At 37.4% G+C, this 10,079-nt stretch overlaps 1 protein-coding gene across 1 annotated transcript; it reads left to right on the top strand.

Annotated features, from left to right (window-relative positions):
• The first annotated feature begins 8,867 nt into the window (after positions 1-8,867).
• On the top strand, positions 8,868-9,626 carry LOC110109730. Its single transcript, XM_020840927.1, has one exon. It carries the CDS (start codon positions 8,868-8,870, stop codon positions 9,624-9,626), a length of 759 nt encoding a protein of 252 aa, XP_020696586.1.
• Positions 9,627-10,079: the final 453 nt, after the last annotated feature.

Raw genomic sequence — 10,079 nt, 5'->3', positions numbered from 1 at the left:
TAAAAAAGCCTCAACAAAATAAGTTGCCCTTCAAAGCGAGCAAAAACAAGTAAGTAAACCACAAAGTATGATGTGGCAAGCTCAGCATGCCAAGCAACTCAGTTCAGACTCAGCTGCCAAGCACTAGGCTTTTCAAACAAATTCCAGCAACACAATCAGTTGTGAAATCATTGCGTAAATATGATGGACAGCTAAAGTGGAAAGACGTAGCTCACCTGAGGAAGAACTGACACACCACGGAGTCAGAGTAGTTTAATTTAGTTTATATGAACTTGTTTATTTCTATGAACATATTTTATTGAACAGTTTCTTTTAATGTGATGTTTTTAGTTGATTGTTAGTACTCAACTGTTTCTTTTAATGTTATAAACTGTTATGAAACTGTGATGAAATTATTGATATGTTGTAATGTTACAATTGAAATGTTGTAGAATTGATATTTGTATAGGTTTGCAGGTGTGGAAATTTGATTGTTGGCTGGGAAGGAAATTTTTTATTATCAATGCTACAGGTTTCCAACGGATTTTGCACCGGAAGTTCGCTGGAAAAGACGATACAACAAATCGTATGGTATGTACCGTCGTCTTTGTTTTGTCAGAACTTACCGGCGCATGTATCGGCGCACAGTCCGCCGGTAATTACAGGCGTATACTTTGCGTCGCAAGCAAATTCGTGGGGTTTTTACGCACACTTTGCGGCGTTTTATCCGCCGGTAACGGCCGACGCATAATGCGATGCCAGCGCATATGGCGCCAGAATTAAGACGTTTTTTATCGTCGATAACGATCTATTTTTTCGCCGGTAATTCGTCGGAAACTGCGCCGGAGATATTTCCGGCACAAGATTTGCGCCGGAAATAATTTATCGACGCGACCAAAACCAGCGTATGAATTTCCGCCGAAACGTGCACCAGAAACTCATATCTCCGTCGGAATATCTATGTTTTCCGGTGGATTTCATCCGCCGGTAATAGGGGGTTTTCCTGTAGTGAAAGGGTGAGAGAGTGAATCAAGAGGAGGAGATAGAGAGAGATGGATATAGAAATTTTGACAGAAAGAGAGTGGGAGAGATTTAGTGAGAATAATAGGGATAGAGCAAGAGATATAGAGAGTGAGAGAGGGAGATGGAGAGAGATATAGAAACTACACTATATTCTACACTATGGTGTATAAACTACATTGTACTACTACTACTTTATATTATATAACTACACTATACTACTACTGCTCTATACTATATAACTACACAATGTTATATAACTACACTATATTATTTATACTATAATATACCATTACTAAACTATACTATATAACAACACTAAACTATATATACAACACTATACTTCTATTACTACTCTATATTATACAACTACACTATTCTAATATTAATATATTCTATATAACTATAATATACTATATATACTATATGCACTACACTTCATTATTACTACTCTATATTATATAACTACACCATAATATATATACTACACTATACTATATAACTATACTATACTATATATAATACACTATACTACTACTACTATATACTATACAACTACACTACTATATATACTAAACTATACTACTACTACTCCATACTATATAACTACTCTATACTATATAACTGTAGTATTAAAAACTTCCTCCTTTGCTTGGATCTTCCTCTCCTTTTATTTGGCACATTACGACTCAGCCCTAAGAAGAACCACATAATTAATCAGGTTAAAAATAGAGAAAATGATCAAAACGGTCTCTTTACTCTTTATGAAAGATCGAAATAGTCCCCAATTATAATTAAATGATCATTTTTATTCATTAACTCCTTAAATAGGAAACAAAATAGTCTCATCATGAGACTATTTTAATTCCTTTCTAAAGACTTATGGGACCAAAATAATCGTTCAATATAGTTGGAAATCTTTTTGGTCCTTCATAAAGAGTCAGAGACCATTCTGATACTTTTCCTGCCAAAAATAATAGCATTTACTCAATATTGGCATCAATATTTATGAATTCCCGAACCTTTTAAAAATATAAAATTTTCAAGATTCATCCTTTCAAAATAAAATGATAGATAGAGCATCCATTATATATTAGACTAATTCTTCAATTTCTTCTTGAATGCCCATAACAGAACAATTATTTTAGGATTAGCATAAATCACGTTGGGTGCTATAACTAGGCCCTCCCTAAGTTCTAAGCATCTCATTTTCACTTGATCATCACTAAGACATAGAAATCCAATATTTACGTATAGAATCCCACAACATGAATGAGGATAATATAAATAATAAATAGAGCAAAAAAGATAAATCTATGATTTAAACTATGTGTAGGTTGTTAAAACATGGATTGTCCCTCACCCATATGCCTAAGCTATGGGTTGAAAATAATTTTATACAAAAGAGTCTCTAGAAATTACCCATGATTGGTAAAATACAACCATCCACAAAACTATAGCCAATACCCTTCTTAACCTTCCACTAACCCAACACCTTCCACCAAAACGATAACAAACCTATAAAACTCGTAACAACCTCCATATTGGAAAAACTCGTAACAACCTCCATATTGGAAACATTCATAGGACAAATCAAGATCAACTACTTTGGAATTAAATTGAGCATTGAACAACAAATAAAGTAAGCATGCTAAAAAAGAATGATTGAAAGATGATTTAGATACCAAACAAGATTGTGTGAAATGATTGTATAGGAAAAGGCGGGTTAATACCCAATGAGGAATAGTCATTAGCCAAGATGTAGGATCCGACACGCACTCTCAAAGATGAAGAAGTAATATGATGTTGGTAGGCAAAGCTGACAAAGGGCAGCTCTAATTAAAATTCAACTCTATAGAAAGAAAATGAAAAAAACAAATATTTTATAATAGAAAATAGGAAAATGGGTAATGTCTCATAATGTGAATAGAAAGAGCCTTCATTACAGGGATTGCATAACTTGCAAATTATTTTGTATTAAATAGTTTATGAAGAAGTTAGAAACTTAGCAATAGTTTGACAGAACATAAAAAATTATAGAAACTCCTTTAAAAAAACATATATGAGGGGTTGCAATGCCAATGTTAAGTTAGGAAAATGTGTTGTATACCCTAAATCCCAAAGTTTATTTATGTTATATCAGAACTTGTGCAAGAGAAGAGAGGAGAAAGTGTTGCGGTGCACTGCCATGCAACATGTGAAGTAGCACTTTTTTTTTCCTTTTTTCCCCATTAATTAGCTCAACTTGAGAAAATGTTCTCAGAAAATATGTTGAGAGGGTTTCGTCAATAAGATGGATAAACACCATCAAGGCGGGTTCCAAGGTATATTGTTAGTTTCTTTAAAGAGTAAGCTAAATTAAGATTGACACAAATGCAATTTCAAATAGGATTGAATGACAAAAAAGAGAATACAAAAAAGCCAACTCTATGGTCTTTGGATTGGTTCACTGTTTAAGAAGATAATCTATAGCATTAATAAACAAACTTCAAATAAAATGCAATAAAGTTGGAAAAAGTCTGATACAAGATTAATTTTTCAATAAATCAATAATATGCCATCACATCAGTAAAATAAATCATACATATATTACAGTTAGAAAAAGTATCCTAGATATTTTTCATTCATTGCTAATCAAATCCAAGTATAAATATTAGAATCTGTATGAGAAAATCTCTAAAGTTGTTTCTATATATCAAATTAATTGATAAATGCCAAAACTTCTTAGCAAACAATGCATGGGCAAAGACTTCTTTGTTTTAAAATCTTCAACTAGAGATTATGTCTAATTTGGTTCAATGTTTGCAGTGTGAAATTTTTATCGCATGTACAAACAAAGATAATCTCCCCATTTTTTGGCACTTGAGTGTTACAAGTTTCCAATTTTAGTTGTTAGATGTCTGAAAGAAATCAAAAAATAGAAAATCAGAAGAAAAAAAAAAACAATTATGAAAGTTAACAAGTAATGCTCCAGTTACATATATCTTAATTTATATGCAGAAAATTTGCTTGTTTATTATGCCAAAACTACCCTAAACATCGAATAGGACAAAGCTGTGGAAATATGGTTACATAATGATGTTTCTCCAATAATATGGTGATGGATAGAATGCTAATTAATAAGATAAACATATAATACCATACAACAAAAAAATTTAGTTATACATCTGTTCTTTTTAACTAGTCACCAATACAGTATGATGCACTAAGAAAAGAAGAGCGAATAATGAAGATCTTTGACAAAACACTCGATCATTGGATCCTATGAATTCTTAGCACATCCATCCTATGAATTCTCAGCACATCCATTCCTCAACAGAAAAAAAGAATATATACAGATGGCTTACCTTCTTCAAACCAAAAGAGCTTGTATCACTCCATCTGGAATCAATCTGGGATAAGAAACTCTCCGACAAACAAGAGGGAGAATATTATGATGAACTCTCATCTTCTTACGAATTCCTCTCGTCACCAATAGTGGAAATTGAACTATACGGAAATTCATTGTTCATCCTAATAAAGACATCAACATCCTCCTCTACTGAGGCACAAACATTAGCAACCTCCTCTTCCATGCACGTTGAAATATTGCTCATTTATGTGGTACCTCCGACATTGACATTGTCTTTGCCTTAAACAACAAGTGCGGGATATTCATATATTACACAATCCCGTGAAAGTTTTGTATATTTTTTCTCTGCTAGGGTTTGCGATTTTGCTGCTCCTTCGCCGCCACACTAGCCGGGGGGCTCTTCCCCCATGGCTGCTCACGATTTCCCTCCGCTTCCCTCCTCTTCCCCCGCCACAGCTTCTCAGGCCACCTCTATTCTTCCTTTATGGAATAACCTTCTCACCACTACACCTCCAATATCTACAGAGTTTTCTCACTCTCTTTCCTTCGTCCCAAATCATAACTTTACTGCTGAGTTCACCAACGAATAGTTTATCGTCGGAGCCCCGGAATGGTCTATGTCATTGATCGGCTACTCTATCGGTAAAAGGCCTTTTTATGAAGCCCTGCTCTCGACCATCAAGAAGACTTGGCCTCTAGAAGGTTCTCTCACTCTCCTTACCCTTAATGATGGTTTTTTCTGTTGAAATTCACTGCTTTGGAAGATTACGAGTATGCTTGGTCTGGTGGACCATGGTTTTTTTTTTGGCAAGCCTTTTATTTTACAAAAATGGTCCCCTGATTTTGTTCCAAAGAGGGAAGAGTTCCCTTCCATCCCTCTTTGGATCAAAATCATGAATCTTCCCCTCTCTCTTTGGACCCTTGAAGGAATTTCCAAGCTGGCTAGCTGTGTTGGTGTTCCGATTGCTGTTGATGCCCTAACTACGTCAAAAACAAGACTGACATTTGCGAGAGTTTGTGTACAAGTTACTAGCAACTCTCCATTACCGGAGGAAATATTTTATTCTGTGGATGGAAAATCATCTCCTCTCTGTGTTCAGTATGACTGGAAACCTGAACGATGCACCCAATGCGGATCGATCATGCACCCTCCCATCCTATGCCCAAAAGATCCAGTTCTAAAAACATAACCCATCTCCCGCCATCGTGGCAGAAGCTCAAGCCGCAAACCCAGAATCACCCCGCCTCTGAAGCTGGTTATTCCTAAGCCAGGTCCTCCCCTTAAACTGACTAGATCCTCCCCTGTTAACTATCCAGCCCCCACCACAGAACCTCACCACTGCCCCCTTCATCCCGAATCTAAACTCCCCATCCGAAGAAATTCTGGACTCGGCCCACCAACCATCTACGGCCCAGACACCAAACCTCATCAACACCAAAAACAAGTTTGATGTTTTAGCTTCTCAAGACACTAATGACCCCACTTCTTCAGCCAACCTAACCCTTCAAGCCACTACCCAACCTACTGCCTCTAACAATGATAGCCCACCTCAAACCTCCCCACGCAATCATCAACCTACCATCCCTCAACCCACCACAGATCTCTCCTAAGAACCTTCCACCTCCTCTTCTAACTCCACCAAAACCCAACAAACCCATAACCAAAATCAAAAGCAAACCAGAGGCAAGCAAGCTAAGAAAGCCTCTACCCCATCCCATAAGAATTAATGACCCTTCCTAACATAGCTGCTTGGAATGTTCGTGGGTTTAACAGCCCGGACAAGGTTCTCTGCTGCAAGCAACTAGCCAAAGACCATAACCTTGACCTTCTCTTTATTCTTGAAGCCAAAATTTCCCCCCATAACTTGTCCAATTATTGGTTTCAAGCCGATCACAAAGTCTTTCCCAATGAAGACTCTTGTGACAACATTCTTTTTTCTAACCCCGGCCGCATCTGGGATAAATGGAACACTGGTACTGTTAGCTTCTCCCCCAATCACATGTCTAGCCAATTCATTCACGGCATTGTTTCTGTTAACTCCACCAACATTTGTGCCATTACTGCTATTTATGCTAGTAATTCCCGTTCGGATAGGCTTGCTATATGGAATTCTATTCAGGATATTGCAAGCTCTATCTCTCTCCCTTGGGCTATCCTAGGTGACTTCAATTGCTGCCGGTTTATCAATGAAAAAGTGGGTGGCTCTCCACTTAACAACTCTACTCTTGGGGACTTCAACAGCATGATTTTTAATACTAGTCTTTGCGATCTTTCTTCGGTCGGCCACTTCTTTACATGGCATAATCAGCAACAACTTAATCCTATACACATCAAGCTTGACCGTATTTTGGTTAATGATTCTTGGCTTACTTATTTCCCTGACTCCTTTTACAAAGTTGCAGATCCAAATTGTTCTGATCACTCTCCATTGGTTTTGCTGAATACCATGGAGCAAAAGAAAGGTCACAGATTCATGTTCAAAAATTTTTGCTCCAGATTTCCGGAATTTTGGCACACTATTTTTGATGTTTTTTCCCAAAACAATGAGAGCAGCCCCTTAAGCTCCTTTTTTTTCAAACTTAAGACCATCAAGTCCATCCTGAAGCATAAAAATTGGTCCAATGCAAATACCATCCAAACTGAGATCAGTTCACTCAAGCTGCAACAATATCATGTCCTTTCCAGTATTCAAATGATTCCCCTTGACTGTCAGCTTAATGTCAATCTTAAAGACATCAACACTAAGCTTAACTTCTATCATTCCACTCTTTCTAGCTGGATGAGTCAAAGAGCCAAAGTTAATTGGCTAACGTATGGAGAAGAAGATCTAAAATTCCTTTACTCTAAAGTCAACATCAGCAAAAACAAGAACCGCATCAGGCACATTGTCACGGAAAATGGGATTTTCTCTACTCATCAGGACATTGCGAGAGAGTTCATTAGCCACTTCTCCAGACTTTTCAATACCCCCCCCCTACCGCTGAGCAGTCTAACTATAATTTCCCTGCTGGAAATGTTATCCTTGGCAATCTTATTGCTCAACTCATTGCACCTTTCTCCAAAGAAGATATTAAGAACATTGTTTTCTCAGGCTCTAAAAACAAGGCCCCGGGTCCTGATGGCTTCACTTTTGAATTTTATAGGGCCACTTGGAATGTTATCCAAAACCAGCTGTGCAATGCGGTCTCCTCCTTTTTCACTACCGGGTACATGCCCAACCAGCTGAAAGCCACTGACATAACTCTCATTCCCAAATGTGATCATGCAACCAATATCAAAGACTTCAGACCAATTTCCCTTTGCAATGTTATATATAAGATCATTGCAAAGCTCATTGCTAATAGAATGAAAGAGGTGATGCCCTTCATTATTCATCCCAGCCAGGAAGGTTTCATTCATAAAAGAGTCATTTCTGACAATATTCTTCTTGACGCTGATATTCTTTGGAATTTCAATCATAGAGGCAAGCAAAAGTATTTTTGTGCTAAATTCGACATTACTAAAGCTTTTGACACTGTATCTAGAGAGTTCCTTTTTAAAAGACTTGAAGCTAAAGGATTCCCTGAAATTTTCATCAAATGGATCAAAGCTTGTACCACCAATGTATATTACTCCATTTGCCTTAACGGGAGTCTTGAAGGTTATTTTAACTCCTCATCCGGTATTCGTCAAGGCTGTCCCCTCTCCCCTTACCTTTTCAGTATTGTTATGGACTGTTTATCTACTCGTTTAGACTGTGCAACTTCTACCTTCCTCTTTGAAGTTTTCAAGGTTGGAGATTGTCATATATCCCATCTCATGTATGCTGATGACTTGTTAGTCTTTGGGAAAGCCTCCTCTCACAATGACAGAATTCTTTCAGCTATGCTTTGGGACTTTGCTGTTTCTTCTGGCCTCCATGTCAATCCGGTTAAAAGTTCCATCCTTTTCTCAAAAAACACTACTAATGCAGATGAAATATGCAACATTCTTAGTATCCAGCAGTCATTCTCCCCTCTGAAATACTTAGGTCTGCCAATTTTTTACAAAAAGCTCAAAGTGGCTGATTTCCAACCTTTGATTCAAAAGATTTCCAGGCTTTTAGACGGTTGAAAAGCCAAAACTCTCTCCTTGGCTGGCCGGATCCAATTCATCAAGTTTACTATTTGCAATACGCTGTCCTACTGGATTAGAGGGTCCATTCTACCTAAAAGCTGCTGCAAAATTATCAATAGAATGTGTTCTAGATTCACTTTTTATGGCAACATCAATGAAAAGAAACTTCATTTGATTTCTTGGAAAGACACATGTACCCCAAAGAATAAAGGGGGGCTGGGCATTGCATCTATCGATTCTCTTTATCACAGCACTTCTTGCTCGCTTATTTGAAGATTTTTAAACTATGATTGATTACTGTTTCATTGGTGGAGATCGAATTACCATTCTCTGTGGTGTGATGTTCCTGGTAATTGCTCTAGATACTGGAAATTTTTATGTGACAAAGCTTTAGATATCAAAAATTGCCTCTCTTACACTATGACTGTTGATAGTAAACTCTCCTTTATTTGGGACCCTTGGTGTGGAGGGATCTCTATTGCCGACTATTTGAAAGAAAAGAATATTATTGCCAACTTCTCCCAGTTTTATAACCTGAAGGTTTCTAGCTTTATTCTGGATATGAAATGGGAAATTCCACACTGTTTTGATAATTACATTGGTAGCCTCATCCGTGCGGTAAAAATCGAGAACCAACCTGCTGCTCATCTCTGGCTTGGTAACCACAATCCTCTTTTTACCAATTTTACTACCCATTTCTATGCTCACCTGGAAACTGTGGAGTGGTTTAAACAGATCTGGCACAAAAAATTTTCCCTCCGTTTTGCTGTTTACACTTGGTTGGCTTTCAAAAGAGGTCTTAAAACTGCTGATGCTCTTGCTATCCGGGGAATTATTACTCAAAATTGCTGTTGTTTTTGTCATAACTACCCGGAGTCTATTACACACTTGTTTTTTGAATGTGATTTTTGTTTCAGCATTGCCAAAAATGTGTTGCCTTGGCTTAATAACTGGTTGCTGAGACCAAACTTGAGCCAATTATTTAACAGTATTTCGGACCAAGCTTATTCTTCTTACTACACTAATGTTTATCTGCTTTCTGCTTCTGCTATGATCTATTTCCTATGGAGAGCCCGTAATGATAGAATTTTTGGTGGTATCGTGGACTACCAAAACACTGTGATCTCAAAAATTAAGAAGGCTGTGATATGGAAAACGCAAGGATGGAAGAAAACATGATTTTTTGGCCCAGGTTTTCCTGGTGGTTTTCTGATGCTATTCCGAGTAGTTTGCTGCTGATGTGTTTTGGCATGATGCTATCTGTTTGATTTCTGGACTTCTATGGCCGAGCACTGTCATTTTTTGGAAGGATGATGATGAATGCTGTGCTACAGCTGCCTCTTGGACTTTTTTTTTTGCAACCAGAGGCTCCGCTCTTGTATCTGACCCGGCTCCTCGACTAACTTTTGATGCTTACTTGAGCGACCTGAGTCCTTCGTGGTTGTTGCCACTATGTTCCCCTCTCTACTTTAGTAGGTTTTTGTAATGTTTTTGCTTCTTAAGAATTCTAAATCTCTTTTTGATCATGAGATTTAGGATTTTATTTCACAGGTCTTCTGTTTTTATTTCTGCTTTTTCCTTTACTTGTAATTTTTTTCATATTAATGAATGGGCTCTACCCCAAAAATTCCC

The sequence above is a fragment of the Dendrobium catenatum genome, unplaced genomic scaffold, assembly GCF_001605985.2.
Source record: "Dendrobium catenatum unplaced genomic scaffold, ASM160598v2 original_scaffold_3772, whole genome shotgun sequence".
NCBI classification, from domain to species: domain Eukaryota; kingdom Viridiplantae; phylum Streptophyta; class Magnoliopsida; order Asparagales; family Orchidaceae; genus Dendrobium; species Dendrobium catenatum.
This window is presented reverse-complemented; position numbering and strand designations above follow the sequence as displayed.